A 22847-nucleotide genomic window follows, 5' to 3' on the forward strand; every position below is an offset into this window, starting at 1 on the left:
TGTGTTTATCCCAATAAAACCGCATTTGGATCCACACCTCTTGTCCGTCTTGTCCTGCTTCAACACCCATCATAACAGAACAATTGACCAAAGAATGGATCCAGCGGTCCAACAGGCCAACTATTGGCTGCTTTGTCTAAAGCAAGGGGACCGACCAGCGTTGAACCACATAGGCGACTTCCTCAAGCTGGCTAGCGTCTCAGACTTCCCGGACTCTGCCCTGGTGGTCTACTTCAGGGGCAACCTGAACGCCTCGTTGAGGGAACGGTTGCCACCGGCAATGCACGAGTGCACTCTCTGCAGCTTCGTGGAGATGACTTTGCGGGTCTGTGGCTCACCGTTGACCGTGGGCGTTGCCGAGAAGGACCCTACCTCGCCATCCACAGTGGAGTCCCTTCAACCACCTCCGGCGGCCCCAGTAACACCAGCCCCACCTGTCAGCGAACCGACCCTCACGCCAGTCACCTTCCACGAGCCAGCGCGCCCACGCCGTCAGCCGGAGGGTGAGAAGACGGCCTTCCGCCTTCTGGCACACGCCTGCCCCGGTCTGCGAGCCAGAGCCCACGCCTGCCCCGGTGAGCGAGCCTGTGCCCACGCCAGCCACGGTCAGCGAGCCTGAGCCCTTGCCAGCCACGGCCAGCGAGCCTGAAGCCACGCCGACCAGGAACAGTGTACCCACGCATACCACGGTCAACCAGCCAGAACCTGTCACCTCAGAAGTCAGTGAGCCAGTGCCTGTCGCCTCAGAGGTCAATGAGCCAGCGCCTGTAGCCTCGACCGTCCCTGAGCCAGTGCCTGTAGCCTCGACCGTCCCTGAGCCAGTGCCTGTAGCCTCGACTGTCCCTGAGCCAGCGCCTGTAGCCTCGACCATCCCAGAGCCAGCGCCTGTAGCCTCAACCGTCCCTGAGCCAGTGCCTGTAGCCTCGACCGTCCCTGAGCAGCGCCTGTAGCCTCGACCGTTCCTGAGCCAGTGCCTGTAGCCAGGACCATCCAAGAGCCAGTGCCAGCAGCCATGACCGTCCAAGGGCCAACGCCTCCCGAGCTTTCCAGAGCTCCGCCTCCCGAGCTGTCCAGAGCTCCGCCTCCCGAGCTGTCCAGAGCTCCGCCTCCCGAGCTGTCCAGAGCTCCGCCTCCCGAGCCTCCCAAGCTTTCCAGAGCACCGCCTCCCGAGCTTTCCAGAGCTCCGCCTCCCGAGCTTTCCAGAGCTCCGCCTTCTGAGCTTCCTAGAGCTCCGCCTCTCAGGCCTCTCGAGCCTTCCAGGGCTCCACCCCTCAAGCCTCTCGAGCCTTCCAGGGCTCCGCCCCTCAAGCCTCCCAGGGGTCCGCCTCTCAGGCCTCTCAAGCCTTTCAGGGCCCCGCCTCTCAAGCCTCTCGAGCCTTCCAGGGCTCCGCCCCTCAAGCCTTTTGAGCCTACTAGGGCTCCGCCCCCCAAGTCTCCAGAGCTTCCTCCGGCTCTTCTTCCAGAGATCCCAGAGCCTCCTACGGCTCCGCCTCCCGAGCCTCCAAAAGCTCTGACCCCAGAGACTCCAGAACCTACCAGGTCTTCGCCTCTGAAACCTCCGACGGCGCCACTTCCCTCGGCTCCACCTCTCGAGTCTCTCGAGCCTCCCAAGGCTCCGCCTCTCGAGCCTCCTACGGCTCCGCCTCTCGAGCCTTCACAGGGCTCCGCCCCTCAAGTCTCTCGAGCCTTCCAGGGCTCCACCCCTCAAGCCTCCTGAGCCTTCCAGGGCTCTGCCCCTCGAGCCTCCTACGGCTCCGTCTCCCGAGTCTCCTACGGCTCTGCTCTCAGAGACCCCAGAGCCTTCTAGGGCTCCGCCTTTGAAACCTTCTACGGTGCCACCTTCCTCGGCCCCGCCTCCTGAGCCTTCCTCGGCTCAGCCTCCAGAGCCTCCCATGGCTCTGCCTCTCGAGCCTCCGACAGCTCCGCCCTCAGAGCCTCCCGAGCCTCCTACGGCTCTGCCTCCCGAGCCTTTTACGGCTCCGCCTCCAGAGCCTCCTACGGCTCTGCCCCCGAGACTCCAGAGCCTTCCAGGTCTCCACTCCTAAAGCCTCCTACGGTGCTGCCTACCTCGGCTCCGCCTCCTGAGCCTCCTTCAGCTCCATCTACAGAGCCTCCCTCTGCTCCGCCTTCTGAGCCTTCTAAGCCATCACCTCCCTCGACTTCGCCTCCCGAGCCTCCCTCGGCTCCGCCTCAGAGGTCCTCCTTGGCGCCGCCTCACATGGCTCCGCCGGCCTCCCCAGTGGCCACTCCTCCTCCCAGGCCCTCTGAACCGGTCCTTGCCCCTCGGCCATCTCCTAGGCCACCAAAACCGGCCTCTGTCCTATGGCCACCTCCCAGGTCCCCTGAACCGGCCCTTGCCCCACAGCCATCACCTAGGCCACCAAAACCGGCCTCTGTCCTGTGGCCACCTCCCAGGTCCCCTGAACCGGCCCTTGGCCCACGGCCATCTCCCAGGCCACCAAAACCGACCTCTGTCCTGTGGCCTCCTCCCAGGCCCCCTGAACTGGCCCTTGCCTTACAGCCAGCCCCCGGGCCATCTAAACCCGACCCTGCCCAGGCAACACCTCCCAGACCACCGAAACCTGTCCCTGCACGGTCGATACCTCCCTGGCCTCCTAAACCTTTCCCTTTGTGCCCCCGTGGACTGTCCCATTTCCCCTTGTGCCCCCGTGGACTGTCCCATTTCCCCTTGTGCCCCCACGGACTGCCTAATTGCCCCTTGTGCCCCCGTGGACTGCCTAATTGTCCCTTGTGCCCCCATGGACTGCCTAATTGCCCCTTGTGCCCCCGTGGACTGCCTAATTACTCCTTGTGCCCCCATGGACTGCCTAATTGCCCCTTGTGCCCCTGTAGACTGTCTATTTGTCCCTTGTGCCTCCTTGGATGGTCTCTGTGTCCCTTGTGCTCCCTTTCTTCTGTCTGTGTTCCCCCGGGTCTACCCCCTCACTCCTTGGATCTTTTGTTTTTGTTCTTCTTTGTGGGGTTTCTGTTTGCTATAGGACCATCTGGAATCCGGTCCTTTTAGGGGGGGTTATGTTACGTTCCTGTGTTGTCTGCCCTTTGTTCTCGGTTTCACTATCACGATTATTTCACGTTTCCTTGTTGTCCGCTCCGTATTTTCCACCTCACCCGTCACCGATCCTGGTCCATGTCACGTTTTCCCTGTTGTCCGCCCTGAGTCTCACTGTCCATGTGTTAAACTACATTTCCCACAATTCCCGGCCTCCCTCACTGCCTGCACTCATCATTGTTTCCACCTGTGTCTCGTTCAGTCTCCACTTTGTCTGTGTATTTATACCCTGGTTCTTTGTTCAGTCTCTGTCGATTGTTGTTCGTTTCTTGAATGTCGTCTAGCCTGGTCTGTGTCCCTTACCCGAGTTCTTAGTTTTGTTTGAGTTTTGTTTCCTCGTGTTTAATCTGTTTCATTGTGTTTTAGTTTCCAGTTTACCCATCGTGGACTTTCATTTGTGTTTACCTTTGATTTCTTATGTGTTTATCCCAATAAAACTGCATTTGGATCCGCACCTCTTGTCCGTCTTGTCCTGCTTCAACACCCATCATAACACATACTATCCCAAATTTTTGGGAATTAGGGTTGAAATACAAGAATAGAAATGAATACATTTGTCCATGCTTGCCAATAAGATCACACTCTCAAGAGAAAAAAAGACTTTAATCATCAGACCCAAAAAATGTATACATATAAAATACCAATTATTAAAGAGATCACATCATAAAACAATTCCATAGATGTATTTATAATACTCAATATATTTTATATATATATATATATATATATATATATATATATATATATATATATATATATATATATATATATATATATATATATATATATATATATAAAGTTAGATCAATAAAATTAGATACCTGGATAGCTTACGAACAAAATGCAGCAACAAAACACCTCCTAATAAAGGGAAATAATTGAATGCCCACTATAAAGAAGCTGGTTTGTACTGTTAAATATTCTACAGCAATTCAGGTCATTCAACAACAACAACAATGGCATAATCTGCTTTTAAAGAACGCCACAAACTTAAGTGCAGTATGCTACAGACAAAGTGTGACCTCCACACTATCAGGCACCCAAAATGACAGCCCAACCAGCTAAACTGATAGATATAAGTGCCGTTGATATAATGCACATATTTTGTCTCATATTGTTTAAACAAAGCAACATCACAGATGATGAAAATAGTTATTCCAGCTTTTAATAAAACTGCAGTAAACCGGTTGCTGCCAACTCACAACAATTAAAGAAACATTACAAGACAAACTGTGCATCTACCATAAAGCCGCAAGATCATTTAAAAGAGACCGACCAGAAATTGTTCTCCCAACAACTTCCCAACCTGTTCTACAAACAGGAAGTGGTATACTATATATAAAGAAAAGTTGCAAATTCTAGCAGGCACACACAACAGCGCCACCGACTGACTTGGCCACATATAAACACTTACATTTCCGTTAGGTCCAGGTATCCAGGGAGTATCCAGCCATCGATCAACATGGTCCATATTTTAATATTGACATTTTATGAAAATCGTGTTAATGTTAGTAACACTAATCATGTTAAAGTCACTATGAATGATAGTGAAGCACCTCCCAGTGTGGTTTTGAATGAGGGTGAGTTCAGATCAGAAGTGATTATCCCTATGCCCTATTCCCTTCGAAGACTTTACCATGTACTGTGAGAGCTTTGAAAGGCTAAAAGGTATGAGGCTCAAAAATAAAGGTTATTCAGAACTAACTTTTAAAAAAAAAATTTAATACAAAGGCAGTTTGAAGTGTTGTGGCAAAAAATTATTAACCAACCATTATCACATAGAGACACTCTGAATCAAACAGTCTTTGAAAAGAATTTATTCTTGCAAGAAGGACCCAGTCATTACACAGGAATCACACTGCGACACGAGTGAGACGTAGTCGGGGAGGGCTGAGTTGTTTTTATACCTCTTTTCCCCAAGGTCTCCAACAGAAGCAGATCTTCCCCCTCTACATTCCTTAGATACAGGGACTAGGCCACTAGCCCTGATTTACTACTAACTAGCCCAAACTTACCCCCCTGTACTAAATGACCTCTGACCTGAAGAGGGCAGAGGACCCCACTCAGCCTTTCCCGAAGTGTCTCGGTTCTGCTTTTCAGTCGTAAATACTGTCTCGGTTCAGACATAAGCACATACAGAAATGTTCTATCCTCATTTCCCTCTACGAATGAGAAGACTAGGTGGCATTCCTTTGCAATGACTATTACTGATCAATGAGTATTAACATTTCTACAACAGAAGCAATCTTACAGAATGACTATTATGATTTTTCTCCCTTCAAAGTGTCATTCGGAGGTTGATTTATCCCATTTGGAATGTAGTCTGAGTTTGCGTCTAGCAGGAAATGTTCAAGGAACAAAAATACGTCACTTCCTTAAACCATCTTGAAATTGCCTATATAATATTACATTGTGTAAAATTAAATTCACTCAGCTTGAAATATACAGGGAGAGATAAATCTCAGGATTCCATCTTACATAAACATCCTGTGGTGGTCTTTGATATGATGAGCTTTAATCCATTTCCTGTTCCACAGCACCTCTAAAATCATGTAATTTTCTCTGTATTTTTTTTCTTTTCGCACAGCTCACTTAAAATCTAGAAATGGTGAGATGTGGCAAACATTGTCATGATGTCTCGTGGTTCAGCCTTTTTGAAAAGTGTTATCTATGAGTCTCTCCTGGACAATTTGTGAATATGTTTTTGATAAAAGTTCAAAAGTAATTTATAACAAATTATTTTGTAAAAAATGTATTTATAACAATAATTATTATTATAAAAAGAAGAAGAAAAGAAAGAAAGAAAACAAGAAAATATTTTTTCCTTTGGAAGATGGGCCAGGGTTTGTTGTCTGCTTACATCTGTCAGCCCCTTAAAACATATTTGCAAAAGCCATTTGCCTATATTTGCTTGAAATATCCCACAAAAATAATCCAGCTGTCAAATCAGACAGGATTTGCTGTCTGCGCACAAACACACGTAAACCATTTTTGCATGCTCAAACATGTGCTTATTTGTGGCACCAAAATGTCATGCATTCATCTTGTGTACATAAAACCCATTGTTCAATACGCTGTTGCAATTCGTTTATATTATTATTATAAAGTTGTGTAATCTTGAAAATGGTGGAAGTTGCCACTCACATGCTGGCAGAGAGCCCTACATCAGATTGAAGAATAATCTGATTGGTAATCTTTTTTATTGTTATGCTCACAGAAATAAGCTACGGGTTTAGGTGGAACAGCAAAACCAAGGTCTAACAAGTAATTGCCTTTTGAAATGATAACAGTGGAAAAAGTTGGGGGAAGGGAGGTTGTTGAGAGGGGGGAGAAGTGAGACAGATAGCAATAGAGCTAGACATGAGCAAAAGCGGTCATCGTTCGAGAAACATCCGTGCTGGTCCACTTAGTCTATCAAAGCTCAGCACTTCCAAGGAGCAGCAACCACAAATGGGACATTCAATTATCTGTACTACCCAATAAACCAGAGACAATTAAATATTCAAAAAAGTTTGAATGTCTGAAGTAAGAAACTCAACGGTCGCTTGCCTGAATCCAGGATTACTCTTCTCTTATGGGTATACAACATGCTCAGAGAGCATCTTTGGCTCTCATTTTCAACTATGTGGCATTTTTCATGGCGATCTCAGCGGTCACGACCAGCTACTGGTGCGAGGGGACCAGGAAGGTGGCAAAACCCTTCTGCACGGGGCCAGTGAGAGTGAAGCAGTCCTACTGCATACGGTTTAACAGCTCCAACATCAACGACACACGGCTGGTGCAGTACATCTACGAGACGGGAGAGGAGAAGTTCCTCATGAGGAAGTTTCACGCAGGTATCTGGTTCTCCTGTGAACAAACAGTCGACTTAAGAGGTAAGACAGGAGTATCATTGACTCATTTAGATTTTTGACTGTATTGTCTGCAGGAAGTTGGTTGCAGTCCATTCAAGGTACATGTATCATTGAACTCATGACTTAAGGTGCGTACACACTGCCAGCGACTTTATCGCTGCAGGTCGCCAGTGGCTGGCGGTGAAGTCGCTAGTGGGTGTTCCCACTACTGGTTGCCTAGTAACGTTTATAAATTACATTCACGGATGCCATTCCATTGCTGTTGACAGCGAATCTCTTTTCTTGCCACTAAAAACAAACATTTTGGAGGGAAAAGACTAAATATAAATGGAATCAGTACATAAAATGCTTTATATCAAAGATGAATGAGAAACCAGGCGTGCTGTTTGCCAGAGCGGCTGTTTATCTGCGGCGAAAATGCAAATGCCGGTCTGTCTGGGTCCACAAAATCCCCGCGATCTCAGATACACCTTTCCACGCAGTATTTTTCTTAAAAATGTCCTTGTACGTGGGAAGAGACATATCATAGAGCACTGGAAAATGTCTAACAGCAAGAATTAGCCTTTCATCCATCTTTCCGTTACTGCAGGAGCTGAGAGAGAGAGAGAAGGCCACATCTAGCGCCAACGGTCGCGACAGCTCGTGTCGCCGGAAGTCGCTGTGCTCGCATTGAAAATTAATGGTATTGAGTCGCTGTCGCGCGCAATGTCGCTGGCAGTGTGTACGCACCTTCAGGGTTCTTTACCCTAACAAGTGATGGTTAAAATTGAAACAACCTAATATTTTGACAGTGTTTCTTGAGTCTATTGGTAACAATTTTTAATGCATATTTTGTCATTAATATACTATAATTTTTGTATCCAGTTCATGCTGAGGAATGCCAGCCTTACAGTTACAGACCCTGACTTCTATTTGATGTGTTTATTTACATCTAGAAGACATATTTTTTAGGTTGTTCGGTCCTACTTTATATTAGGTGTCTTAAGCTACTATGTAGTAACATACAATACAATGTACTTATTGTGTAACTACATGTTGTTCTGCAAAATCACAAGATTCACATTTGTTGCTACTGAGGTTGAGGCATGGGTAGGTTTAGGGTTAGGGGTCAGATTAGGTTTAGGGTAAGGGTTGGGGTAGGGTTCTGTTTAGGATTAGGGGTTAAGGTAAAAAGTGTAACTAGAGATGTTATTAAATGCAGGCACTTTAAATGTACTGTAAGTTCAATGCACCAACATGTATGTACTTAAATACATTGTATAAAGTTATTAAGTACATTGTTGCTAAAGACACCTAATATATAGTGGGTCTGGTTGTTTGCTCAACTGCAATACGTCTATAAGATGTATGTCAGTAAGTGTGTCTCAACTGTCAATAAAACATTCATTAGATGACTTTGAGAATGTTTGTAAAACTGATATTTTTAAGATGTTTAGCAGATAATTAGATTGTGATGCTTTCCAGATGAAAAGATCTAAAACAGACTCAGAGATGTACGTGTGCTATCTGGATCTGCTTTTGATATAACATTTGGTGTTTAATTAAATCATTTTTTTTTTAAATCAATGTATAATAACAAAATATGGAGCTGTTTTTGGTCCTACTTGCAACCATGGAATTTCTATAGGATATGACAAGAAATATTTGAGAAAAATGGTATGTTGCTGTATTTTGGAACAGCCACAAATTTGTAGGTGATATAACTGCAAGATACTGCCAATTATGTAATTATGAACATATTAATTTTGTCACTCTGTCAAAGTAATGTACATTGCCAGGTGTACATTTTCAATGTATAATGGTACATTTGCAATGGAAAACATAAAATATAGTGTAAAAGTACTCAACATCAGTAAAAGCAGTATACACCATGGTAATGTAAAGTACTGTAATTACTAAATAAACCAAAACTGCACATAGTATGTACTTGCACCTTTAACATGAAAATGCAGATGTTTTTTATTAAATTAAAAGGTGTTTAATCCAGTGTTTTACCAGAACTTTCTGTGTTTATAGGATTTAGTTGTAGGAAGTTTTTAGAGATCACACCTGATCATCAAAGAGGTGGGTAAGTAACACATGTTAGGCTACATGTTATTCAAATGAAAAATGAACAATGGTATTGTATACTGAGCACTGAAAAACTATTTACCCTAAACCAATTATTTCATATTACAATATTACAAATATAACACTGAAATGTACTGTAGTTCACAGGATTACTGAAATTGTTTAGATGTGTTTTATTTTCTAAAAATGTAAGATCCACACACACACACACACACACACACACACACACACACACACACACACACACACACACACACACACACAAAGGCAAATTCTGTTTAAGTTTACAGTCCTGTTAAGCTCTAAGTTTATAGATTTACACCATTTACACAGTTCCCTTACACTTGACCTTCTGGTGAATTATTAAATTCACACAGTAAAATCCCACGATTAAGGAAGTGACATTTAGAATCTAAAGGAGCAAACTAAAGAGCATCCCAAATAAGTTGATAATGAAGTAAAGCTACACCAATCAACCACATCAAGTGCTCTGTAACACTGGACTGTATGAAAGTGTCCTACAAAAAATCCATAACTTACAAAACCACATCTAGAGCTGACCAAACAACTTGATGGGTCCAGTGTGTGGGCCTGGAGTGGATGATTAAACTAAGTAAGCTTAATCATAATAGCTAAGTAAACTAAGCTTATTATAAGGCTACTAACCAAATAAATGGGAATACTGTAAAAGTGCAACATCACAACATTTGTTTCCATCCAGAGCTGCATTGATTTTTAGCCGAGATCTTGTATTGATGATGGGAGAGTTGAACCACTCCTTAAAGTCTTCTCCAGCACATCCCAAAGACTTTCAGTGGGGTTAAGGTCAGGACTCTGTGGTGGCCAATTCATATGTGAAAATGATTTCTCATGTTCACATTTTAACATGTAAAATGTTAAAGTCCCTGGATACATAAATGGTTAATTGTGGAACCATTTGAAAGCAATCTGAAACTCCATCTCTTTTGCATTTATGTTACACAAAAGATAAGACATAATACAGATAAGCCAAATGATCACCACCCTGAGGTGAAAATTGAAATATGAAATGATTTTTTTTTCAGATAGCTCTATTTCTGTTCTCAGAAATGTGATTATATAGTTTTATTGCCATAACACCACAGTTCGATTGATTATCAAACAAACTACAAAGTGAAATATGATCTCTGTGAAACAGCATAGAGAAAAGTTTCATGTCTCGTCCGATCACTGTTTTGGGATATTGATGATGAAATGTTATATCAAAAATATGTTATCGCAAAGCTGGATCTCAGCTTTACAACAGCACATAGATTAATCTTGTAGTCCACTCAGAGGCCGGATCACATAATTTAGGATCACAAAATAGACTGAAAGCTCAGCAACAAGCACAAATCAAGTGCTCAGCTGCATTAGAGCACCACCTGCATTTCAGATCTGCATATTGCAATGGAAAAGGAAAGAGGAATGTGTCTTATTCCAAGTACTTGCTGCCATCTAGTGGAATAAAATAAAACTTTTTGAGGGATAGATAGGGCATATATAACATGAATTTTATGTTTGTAAATTTATTAAATATTATTAATATACAATATTATTTATATATTATTGGAATAATTGTATATATATATATATAGGTAAAGAAAATCTATATTTTCAGTATTTTTCAATTACTTCACTGTATTTGTGTATGGTAAGCTTTTAAATTTGGGTGAGAAAAATTGCAGGTGACATCCAAAATATACAGCATATTTTAAAGGGTTAACACATTTTATATGACACTTTTTAGGTTTTAATAAAGTTGTTAGCGCTCAACAGAACTCTGTCTTCCCAGCTCCCCTACTTTTCTCTCAGTATCAGCTCAGAGTAAATCTGCCTAAAGGAATGGAACAAAATCAAACCTGAATAGTTCTCAAAGTTGATCCTTATTTACAGTAAATATACAGCCATCATTGCTAAAATTTGATTGGATATTTAATAGAAAAGCATTTTTTTTACTTTTAATAATATGACAATAAAGTGAAAGAACTGGTAATGGGGTTAAACATTTTTCCATGTTATTGTGTATGTCACCATATTTTATTTTAATTTTTAGAGTAAAACTTAACTGGAAGAACTTTTGTTTGTGCTTATGCATGCATGCATTGTTTTTTTTTCTACCTTTTTTCTTTTTTTTTCAGTAATTTTTATTGGCCATTATTTGAGTAATTCAAAATCAGTTTACTATTTGTAAAAATAGTAGTTACTCTCTTTGGAGAATAACATCTGTGCAATAACAATTATTTATGGAATCTCTCTCTCTCTCTCTCTCTCTCTCTCTCTCTCTCTCTCTCTCTCTCTCTCTCTCTCTCTCTCTCTCTCTCTCTCTCTATTAGGAGTGCTTTGGCTTTGTATTGTGGCAGAGTGTCTGTACATTGCTCTGCTAGTCACGGGTGGTGCTCTCATGGTCATAGAGATGTGTTCCTGTTTTAACATGATAAACAGACTCAAGCTCAGTGCCTTTGCAGCTCTGTGTACTGCTCTCTCAGGTAACTGCCCTACAAAAGGTGCATCAACAACACAACAATTTAAAATACAGCATCTATTTAAAACTCTGGATTGAGAGTTTTGTTTTGACATATTTTTACATTCTTTTTCTTGTAAAGATAGATTTTTTTACACTATTTTCTTTTATATTTTCAGCTGACCCCCAGAACCCCCTTTTTTTGATGCAACAAGAGTAGAGTCAAATTGACACTTTTCATGATTAGTTACAGTAGATGATTAAAGCTGTAACTTTAATCTTGATTATTTATTCAATTAAATGTGCAACCCTCCTAATTAAAATAGACATGCTTGATCAACATCAGTTAATGGGCACAAATTTAAAACACATCCTACTTTTGTTTTCTTTCTGGTTTGAGAACAATTTGCTGTTGGACATGTTAAATATCCTCATGGTATCATTATGCTTATGAAATAGAATTCATACATTGTATGTGCATTTGCAGCATATAAAGTTATAAAGGAGTGTGTTTTGGGTGGTGGGATGAGTCATCATGTTGAACCTAATGTGCAACTTCCTATCTGTGATCTGTCCCGACAGCGTGGGGATTTGGTGGTTTGTGCTGTAATCGGATTGGTGTGGGGGTAGTGGTTTTGGTACGTGACATGGCGAGCGGAGGCCAACCTCCCTCCCCCAGACTTTCGCTAATCCAAATGATTGTAGGAATGCTCACCCACAGACTCTCTGCACATCAGCACCTGCCATTACAAGAGCCAAAGAAAATATCAATCAAATATAAACAATAGCTACATTCATATTCTATCAATACTGTCATCAAAGTTAGTATAAAATAAAATAAATGATCTTTAAGGAATAGTTCATCCAAAAATTAAAACTAGCTGATCATTTACTCATCCTCATACTGCCCCCAATTACCCAAATGACTTGACTACACAGTCTTCTTGGTGCTCTCATAAGAGAAGTATGAGCATTGATCAGACAGAGTGTGGTCAGGTTTGTGGTTTTCATGCCCAGTTGGGCTATATTGAAATGCAGTCATGAGTTAAAATTATGGAATTCTTTTGTAATATTTTTAAAATACACTGCTGCCAAAACAAAGTTGATGGTAAACACTAGAAAATCTAAATACAATCTCTCATTGATGTCAAATTTTCAGTGACCGATGTCATTGTAGAAATTGACTAATTCACAGTCAGCCATGATTAATTTAATCCATGAGTGAAAGTGTCAAATAGCAGGACAGCAGGAATGAGAGCACCTTTAAATTTACAATTGGTAAAAAAATTAAAAATACCTCTGGCATCACATGGCTTGTTGTTACAGCAGTTTTTTGCTGTGGGGTTAAAAGTATGCAAGTTCAAATCTCTGAGAAATATAGTTGCTTTGAAACAGAAAAGACTAAGTCAAATTGCAGCTGTATGTCAGTAGATGGATGCAGGTGTCCATGCTGATGTTAAACATGTTAATTTGGCAATAAGGACTGACACAGTTTAATCCATAGCATGTTCCTCCCGAGGTTTATGTAAATATTTATTTTAAAAAGGAACAAAAACACTGTGTGTATCCTCTCTTGGTACTTTGTGTCACTATTACAAGTGACCCAACAACATATATATATTTTTTCAAACACACTTAGACTCCAGCAAACGTTTTTCAGAGATATGGCGGACGGCAACAGTTACTAAGATGGGAACGGTCAGGCGAGACTTAGCGCAGGGTAAATTCTGCAGATAGCAGCAGAATTGAGAGGGGGTGGAAAGTATAGCTCAATTCAATTATAATGAGAAGGGCGGGTGGAATGGAGAGTGGGCGCAGTCCCGTGAAAGTGCATAGAATGAGTGGTGGTGGTTTTTTTCGTACTTTTTTTTTTTTTTTTTGACATTTTAGGCATGTTTTAAAGCAGTGTTTCTCTTTTTCTTTTTTGTGGTCATACCCTCCTTTGAAACTTTTTTCTGTCATAATTTATTCACCCTTGTCGTTCCAAACCAGTATTTGAGTACCAGTTTCTTTAATACCAATATTAACCAGACTTTTTTGTCTGTGAAACACAAAACGAGGAATGAGAGGATCAAGCTCCAAAATGCACCTAAAATGCGTCCATATCACAGCACTATATTTAAGTCTACTAAAGCCATATGATAGTGTTATGTTAAGAACAGACCAAATTATAAGTCTTAATTCACTGAGAAATTTCTTATTCAACTATTTGAATCTGGCTCACACATTGAAAAAAAGTTTTTTAGAGCTGTCAGAATTAACATGTTAATGCATACGATTAAATAAAAAAGATGTAAATTAATCACGATTAACATATTTACAATTAATACAGCATAAACCAGTATAAACACTTGTTGGAAGGTCGGAACCTTTGTGATGTATTGATGTGTCTGCCCGGAATTATTACACTGACGCACACTTCTCAATACACATACACAAAAGCGCTTCCTTGTTAGTGATAAAATGATGGAGAAAAGACCTCTTAGAGATATCTGATGTACAAAACAATCCAATATAGGACTTGTGATTTTTAAGCCTATGTAAGGCATATTCTAATTACCACAGAAGCACATCAAGTCTCAGCTATCACCAAAACGCAGAATGAGACATTTTTGTCTACAAGCACTTTTCATGTGGATTTCTAAGCAGTGTTTGAAGCTGATGAGAATCATGAATGCAGCTTCATGATTGCTGTAGGAAAGTGGATAGCAACAGTCTACAGGAAGATTAATATTGTGGAGGATGAGAGTTTAATAGATTTCATGCCCATTGCAATGAACATGCAACCTATGTGGGGACTAGTTCTTTCAATTAGTCAAACTACCAGTTAGGGAAATGTTCAATGTTCTTGAATTGGTGATTTTTTGTGAATTTCTATCTTTATTCTTTAGAAGGCTTTGTGTTTAATATATAATCAAAACATTATATTGTTACATATTGTTCCCCTTCTATCACTCACTCGACGTTGTGTCGATGTAGTTACACTAGGGGTCTCTCTTGAGAGCCTCGGTTACCTCTTATCTTTGAGAAAATGCCAATGAGAATTGGCGAACAGAATTTGCATGCCCCTCCCCCGGACATATGGGTATAAAAGGAGGAAAGCGTGCATCTGTTCAGAGCCCAGCGGTTGTTTTTCAGCGAGCTGAGTAAAACCCACTGCTGTTTTACTCACCTCTAAAGAGCATATGCTTTTGGAAATATGGCACATTTCACTTTTCTCTTCTTCTGCACGCCAGTGCAGACCACGCCCCTGAGCTCTTCGATAGCCCTCTAAAAGAGTATATATTTCTCTAAAAGAGTAAATATATTGATGTTGAACATCTTTTTAACGGCGCGTCTTTTTCAAGATGCCCTTCCATCTTTTGTCATTCCTGGATGCGGTCGTTACCTCTCGGCATCCAACGGCCACAGGCACTGCCACTCGTGTCTGGGCAGAGATCACACAGAGGTAGCGTTTGAGGATGGCTCATGTTCTCACTGCGAGAACCCCCACTGGCCCACACGGAATTGGCTTTTGGATCTCACGCTCCTCGTGACAGCACCTCCCTAGCAAATTCCCCTGAGGAAGGACCTTCATTTTCAGGGATGTCTGGCCCCTAGGCGGAATGCGGAAGATCTAAACAGTCTACCACCAGCCATCGTAGACACAATCACTCAAGCCAGAGCTCCCTCGACCAGGCAGCTTTATGCCCTAAAGTGGTGAGCTTATTCGCAAATTGGTGTCCTTCCAGATCTGAAGACCAACAGAGCTGTGCAGTTGGGTCAGTGCTCTCATTTCTGCAGGAGCAGCTGGAGGGGCGGCTGTCCCCCTCCACCTTGAAGGTTTATGTAGCCGCGATAGGGACTCACCACAATGCAGTGGACGGTAAGTCGTTAGGGAAGGAAGCATCTAATTCCTTAGAGATCATCTAATTCCTAGAGGCTGAACCCTCCTAGGCCATGCCTGTTCCCCTCATAGGATATCTCCATTGTCCTCTCAGGCCTTCGGGGAGCCCCGTTTGTGCCACTTGACCCAGTCGAACTAAAGGCCCTCTCCTTGAAGACGGCCCTCCTGATAGCTTCCATCAAGAGGGTTGGGGACCTGCAAGCGCTCTCTGTCAGCGACACTTGCCTAGAGTTCAGTCTGGCAGACTCTCACGTCATCCTGAGGCCCCAACTGCGCTATGTGCCCAAGGTTCCTACGACCCTGTTCAGGGATCAGGTAGTGAACCTGCAAGCGCTGCCCCGGGAGGAGGCAGACCTAGCCTTAGCGTTGCTGTGTCCGGTGCGTGCTTTGCACACCTATTTTGATCGCACGCAGACCTTAAGACACTCTGAGCAGCTCTTTGTCTGCTTTTGTGGACAGCGGAAAGGGAACGCTGTCTCCAACAGAGGCTTGCCCACTGGATCGTGGATGCCATTGCGTTGGCCTACCAGACCCAGGCTGTGCCCGCCGCCTTGCGGGTTCAAGTACACTCTACAAGGAGTTTGGCATCCTCATGGGCACTGGCCAATGGCACCTCTCTAGCAGACATCTGCAGAGTGGCGGGCTGGGCAACACCCAATACCGTCACAAGATTTTACAATCTCCGGGTTGAGCGGGTCTCATCATGTGTTTTGACAGGTCCGAACATGTAGAATTCGGTAATGCAGTAACAGCTGGCCGGGTGTATCACTTGCGCATAGCGCCTTTCCCCTCCCCTGAGGGGAAGACGTGCACTCTACTCCCCAGTTGAGTCCACAAGTCACGGAACCTGGGTGTCCATTCTCCATAGCCCTCTGGCTCCGAACTCAGCGGAGGAAGTTCGCAGCCAGACCCACCGCAGGTACCGACTTGCCTGCACTGGAATAGGTGCTCCACTGGTTCTGATTAATCCAAAATCTCCTGTGATGTATTTTCCGTGTTACGGTCTGTCTGTCGGTGGACACACGTCTCCCTTGGGCAGAGCTCCCTCTGTCCCCCGGTCGCTGTGTTTGTAGAGCTCCTCCCCGTCGAGGCAGGACCTACCACCTCGCCACTTTCATGTGTGGCTGGAAAGCCCAAGTGACGTATTTACCACTTGTTTATCTCCCGTTGGTCAGGATGTGGTCTATGCAGGGTCTTTTCCCCCTGAAAGAATAGGATCAGAAAAGAACACCTTCCTCGATGTGTGTTATAGCATTAGATGGCCCCAGCTGCATCTAACACTCTATAGAGAGAAACCATAGAGAGAGAAAAGGCTGCGGCTGGCGCGGCCTGCTCCCAGGCTAGTTATGTCGCTTTCCTCCCTCAGGGATGTGGGGAACAATATGATGTCTCTTGGGGCATTGGGTAAGGTTACGTGCAGTCTGATGCACCTGCTATTTTCACACGGAACAGCTTGCTTGAACCTGCATCATCAGTCCACGTAACACGTTCAGTGTTGTGCCGTTTTTAAATAGGGACCCCTGGTGTCACTATATCGACACAATGTCAAGTGAGTGACAGAAGGGCAATGTCCGGGTTACTATTTTAACCTCCATTCCCTGATGAAGGGAACGAGACGTTGTGTCCATCTTGCCACAACACTGTACTAAGCTGCTGAAATGGCCAGTTTCTTACTCTTGGCTCCTCAGCTAAAAACCTGTCTGAACAGACGCAAGCTTCCCTCCTTTTATACCCGTATGTCCAGGGGAGGGGCATGCAAATTCTGTTTGGCAGTTCTCATTGGCCTTTTCTCAAAGATAAGAGGTAACTGAGGCTCTCAAGTGAGACCTCTAGTGTCACTACATCAACACAATATCTCGTTCCCTCCATCAGTGAAAGGGGGTTACGACAGTAACCAAGACGTTTTTTTTTCTTTCCTATGATTAAATAAATGCATTTTTTACAGTAAAAGAAGTATATACCGTGTCAAATTTCAGCATTTTCAAAATCTTTGATTAACTGCAAATAATTATACGATTAATCACAAAATTTTTCACATGAGTAAAGTGCAATATTGAGAACCATTGTTGTAAAGCAGGGGTCCCCAAACTTTTTTCTATGAGGGCCACATCATTTTTCCTTTCTATAATGGAGGGCCGTAGTCTAACAGAAAATGTCATGGGCCGGAGTGATTTATTGTGTAGATATTATTATGATTTTATATGGATTTACAGTATTATGCCTCCTAATGCTAGATTAATTTATTATTTATGCACTATACATATCAAGTGATATATAGCCTATTAAAAGAGCATTATTACTATCGTAATGACATTTTTTCATATTCATTGCTATTGAAATCAAATTATTTACTTACTCATGCGTATTAGGCTAATCAGTGTGAACTATGGGCTTGTTTCTGGCTGGTGAGAAGTCCAATGTCAGGTTCCATTCCTGTCACAGCCAGTCTCAAAGACTGATGCAAATGTTCATCAGTGAGTCTTGATCTCATCGGATTTTTCATCAGTTTCATGCGTGAAAAGGTTTGCTCACAGATATATGTGCCAAAAAGTGTGGACAACTTCATTGCATTCCTTCTGATGTTTGGGTAGGTCTCGTTAGGGAGGGCAGTATATTATTCAATGAGACTGTTGGGCTTAAACGCGTCTTTCAGAACATCAGAGTTCTGTAACTCAGCCAACTCAAACTGATAAGAAGGCAGGGCTTCGTCAATGTCAGCAGCAAAAGGGTTCTGAAAAAGGCGGATTTCTTTAGCGTGGACATGTAGCTCACGGAATCGCACATCAAACTCCGCCTTCAGCATTTCCAGCGCTTCCACTGACTTTTCAGCTGGGAATGGGACCACTGGTTTCTCAGCTGAGAGGCTTTGGGTAACAGGGAGATGGGTGAAGTCTTGCTTTTGCACTTGTCCCACAAGCAGTGCTAGTTTCACCTCAAATGCTTTTATGTGGGAATACATGTCATATATTAGTTTCCCCTTGCCTTGGAGCTGCATGTTGAGGCCATTCAACATTTCTGTCACATCTGTTAAAAAGGCGAGGTCCCATTTCTATTTTGTGTCGATCAGTTCTGGGACAGTTTTGCCCTTTGTCAGAAGAAAAACATTGATTTCGGGTAGCAGCTCAGTAAAACGCCTCAAAACTCTGCCCGGCTTAACCATCGGACTTCTGTGTGGTAAAGCACATCTCCGTGAGAAGACTCTAGCTCGGACAGAAAGACTTGGAACTGCCTTTGTTTAAGTCCGTTTGCTCTGATGAAGTTTATACATGACACCACCACTTTCATAATCGATTCCCACTTCAGAACTTTGCAGCACAGTGCTTGCTGGTGAATTAGGCAGTGTACTTGTAAAGGGGGCATGAGACCTCTTTCCTCCATTTCTCTATTCATGCGTCCTATCAGTCCCCTTGACGCCAACCATACTAGGAGCTCCGTCAGTCGTGATGCTGGCCAGCTTAGACCAGTCTAGATCCAACTCATCTATCGTTTGGCACACTTTACCAAAAATATCCTCCCCTGTCGTAGTACCTTTGAGACTTTTTAGGGCTGCCAGCTCCTCGGACACTTCAAAGTTTGAGCTAACTCCGCGAAGAAAAACGAGCAGCTGTGCCGTGTCCTGCACGTCATTACTTTCATCCAGCGCTAATGCAAAAAAATCTAATTCTTTCACTTTTTCCTTCAGCTGGGCATATACATTATACCCCATTTCTTCAATTCGTCTGGTGATTGTACTTGCGACAGACTCACCGCATTTAAGACGTCTTTCTTATCGAGGCACACCTCCTCCGCAACAGCATTCATAAATTTCTTTACGAACTCACCATCACTGAATGGCCTACCGCAGGTTGCAATCAGTTTAGCTACCTGAAAGCTAGCTCGAATGGATGACTGGTTCAACTGGATTTGCCATACAAACGTATTTTGCTGAGCAGATAGTCCACTTTTTAGCTTCGACACTTTGTCTGCTCTCATTTGGCCTTGTAAACTCGCATACTTGTCTCTGTGGCGGGTTTCATAGTGTCGGCGCAGATTGTATTCTTTGAACACGGAGACTGTTTCTTGACAGATGAGGCAAACAGCCATTTCTTTGCATTGAACAAAAAAATAATCACTTGTCCACTTTTGGTTAAATACCCTGCATTCTGAATCAACTTTTCTCTTTCCCAACCCTTTGGCCATTTTGTTGTCACTTTAAATTTTCTTGCTGGATCGCGTGCACCCGCTCGATCACGATGGAACGTTAATCCGGGTGAATCTAACAAATAATTTGGCTACTTTAATAATTATAACTAAGGGAAATTTTATTTTGAAAGCCAATATGTATTATCAAATACAAATATGAAATGATTAAAACATATTTAAAATTAAATTGTAAAAATATTTCTCTGCATGGCATTGTTCAGAGGGCCGGTCCAAATGTGGGGGCGGGCCGTATTCGGCCCGCGGGCCGTAGTTTGGGGACCCCTGTTGTAAAGGATTATTGTTTAGGAATGTGAAAGATTAATTTTGCCAAATAATTTACCATACTTTTTATTTCTAGCTCATCAATTAATGATCCATAAATAGTCAAAGTTTACTTCCTTTACCCCTGTGCCTCTAAAACATTTGGGGCTATCCTGAAAAGATTCAGGGCTACAGCTTCTTAAGCTCATGTATTTGTTCTCCCAGTTCTGTGGTACTAAATTTATAATTACAGCTTCTTATCAGTATGGCATTCCAAGCTGGACTGAGCTTATTCTTATGCCAACAGTCATTACAGCTAAACACAGATTGCCATCTTGTGGATAAAGACAAAAATTACAACTAATGCCCAGTAACAGATCTTACATTTTTTTGTGCCCTAGGCCTTTTTGGGATGATTGCCCACATGATGTTTACAACAGCTTTCCAGCTAGCTGTCAGTATGGGTCCAGAGGACTGGAGACCTAAGACATGGGACTACAGCTGGTCCTATTTGTAAGCTTCACATGCATAAAGGCAGATGCATAATCAAGACATATTTAGCACAAAATAAGTACATCAAAATGTGTCAATTAGCCACCTTTTTTCTACACTACCAGTCAAACATTTGGACACACCTACTTACTAGTACTATTTTACACATTTTAGAATAAAATGCATTACGTTTTTGTCAATAGGCCTACACTGTACTGTTATTTTCTGTTACATAAATACATAAAATAAAAAAATTTGACCTATATGCTTGTAAACATCAATGTGGCAGGTGTGCAGCATCACAGCCTGGCCTGGCCCTCCACCCTGCCACAATAAAAAAATAGAATAAATAAAAAGTTATACTGCTTGCAGGAGTAATGGTAAGATATAATAGCGTACCCAAAAATGTACATTTCTGTTATCATTTACTCACCCTCGTCATTCCAAACCATTATGAATAATAGTAAAGTCATCAAAACAATACAATAACCAAAAAGGAACCATGGGAACTATGTAGTGACCAAAACTTTCCTATATTATAACATCTTCAAGGTATAGCCTTCTCCATCCTGGGAGGCTTATACAATAATCAAGGAGTTGGACACTTTTTGATGCTTTTCGCACCCTATCCAGTCAAAGATTAAAAAAATCTAATTTACAGTTTTAGTATTGTAGAAACTTAAAAGAAACTTTAGAAATTCATATACATGCACAATTGATATTTGTCTAGAAAACACATTTCATGTATGTAGTAACAGTATTCAAATCAAAAAGTTTTTAAAATCATGAGGAAAATAAATTCAGTCAAGTTTGTCTAAACATTTAATTAGTGCACATATGTGAATTCTAATTAGAATTCACTGTATAAAAGATTCAGGATTTTGTATATGGTAAATGTCACAAGTTGGCTTTCTCCTGTACTCTTTCTCTTAGTTTGGCATGGGGCTCGTTTGGGACCTGCATGGGCTCAGCGGTCACAGCTTTAAACCGTTATACCAAAACCATCATCAAGTTTAAGTTCAAGCAGCGGACCACTGAGAAGAAAATGCGCATCAAGCAGAAGATGCTAGAGCTGGATGTGCCAGAAGATTTATGGTACATAACTTCATTACCAGAAAAAGCAGACCAACACACTGTCCTGTCTGTGAATGGCATAGAGCCATCCTTCATCAACTCCACATTACTAGACTATGAGGGCAGAGAATACTGCTGATAGACAATGAAGCACACTGCTCTTCTTCAAAGTAGAACTGCATTTCTATCACAGCGCTTTTGTCAACAGAGCAGGATATGGGCTCAACAAAGTTACTTTTGCAATACTGCAACTTCTGAATAGACTCATTGCTATTAGCATAACGTGTTTCCAATATCAACTTTATTGATGATAATTGAGGTTTCAAGGAATAGGCTGGTTCACGCAAAAATTACAATTTTGACATAATTTAATGACCTTCATGTGAGAAAGAAAGTTGTACAAGTTAGGAACAATATGAGGGTGAAGTCTGGTGACAGACTGTTCATTTTGTGGTGAACTATTCCTTTAAGGGAATGTTTTGGGTTCAGTTAAAGCTCTGTGGACAAAATTTTCGATTGGTCACTTACTGGTAAAAACAAACAAAAGTTGATTTACAGTAATGTAACTACAATGGAAGTCTATGGGGCTAGGATGCATGGATGAATGATAAATGCATGAAAGCAGGCCTACAGCCACAATACTTAAACAATATATATATATATATATATATATATATATATATATATATATATATATATATATATATATATATATATATATATATATATATATATATATATATATATTGTTTAAGTATTGTGGCTGTATCATCTTAAAATGATACTATTGTGATAAAATCACTTACTAACCTTTTTATGCATAATTATTAGGGATGTCCCGATACAATTTTTTTAGACCGAGGACGAGCACTGATAATTGTTTTTGGTACTCGCCGATTCTGATCAGCGATATTTATTTTTCAAGAGTTCATTTCAGTTTTATCATCAAAATGGTGTTTGAATAAATAAATAAATAAATAAATGATAACAATTAATTTTCAACATGATATTGTATAATTTTTTATCAAATGAAGTGCTTTTATATAGGACAGCACAATCTAAAATACATTGGAGTTATTTCTGTCAAATAAAGTGCTGAATGAGCGTCACAGATATTGCTTAAATATAATACAATTACTATTGATTTATTATTATTATTAGTAGTAGTAGTAGTACTAGCATAACAACTACTAATCATATAACATTTCTGTCATACATTTTTTATTTAAAGTGAGCTTTTATTATGGCTGAGCTTTTATTTTGAAGTGTTTCTGTGTTGTTATGACCAACTGTATTGTTGGAGCTCTCACATAAGATGGGAGCTTCCCAATCCAGAAAAGCCGGTCGCTACATGACTCAAAGTGATTATTAAACAACAAAAGACTAATATTTAAATAAATAAATATACTCTGTATGTGCCTCATAATACAAAAGTGAATTTGTGCTCTGTTCACCATCATGCTTCAAATAGAGTGC

The 22847-nt window shown here is 41.9% G+C and overlaps 1 protein-coding gene across 1 annotated transcript; it reads left to right on the top strand.

Moving 5' to 3' along the window:
* The first annotated feature begins 6644 nt into the window (after positions 1-6644).
* Positions 6645-21510, top strand: LOC127653410 (germ cell-specific gene 1-like protein). The gene is made up of 5 exons (XM_052140093.1): positions 6645-6945; positions 8941-8988; positions 11349-11501; positions 20207-20318; positions 21231-21510. The coding sequence occupies exons 1-5, from the start codon at positions 6645-6647 to the stop codon at positions 21508-21510; spliced, it is 894 nt and encodes a 297-aa protein (XP_051996053.1).
* The last annotated feature ends 1337 nt before the right edge of the window (positions 21511-22847 follow it).

The sequence above is a fragment of the Xyrauchen texanus genome, chromosome 12 (assembly GCF_025860055.1).
Source record: "Xyrauchen texanus isolate HMW12.3.18 chromosome 12, RBS_HiC_50CHRs, whole genome shotgun sequence".
NCBI lineage: Eukaryota > Metazoa > Chordata > Actinopteri > Cypriniformes > Catostomidae > Xyrauchen > Xyrauchen texanus.

Coding starts and splice junctions, on each gene's coding strand:
- LOC127653410 (XM_052140093.1), top strand. CDS start 6,645: ATGGGTATACAACATGCTCAGAGAGCATCTTTGGCTCTCATTTTCAAC. Junction 11,502..20,206: donor TCTGTGTACTGCTCTCTCAG/GTAACTGCCCTA, acceptor TTTGTGCCCTAG/GCCTTTTTGGGATGATTGCC. Junction 20,319..21,230: donor GACTACAGCTGGTCCTATTT/GTAAGCTTCACA, acceptor TCTTTCTCTTAG/TTTGGCATGGGGCTCGTTTG.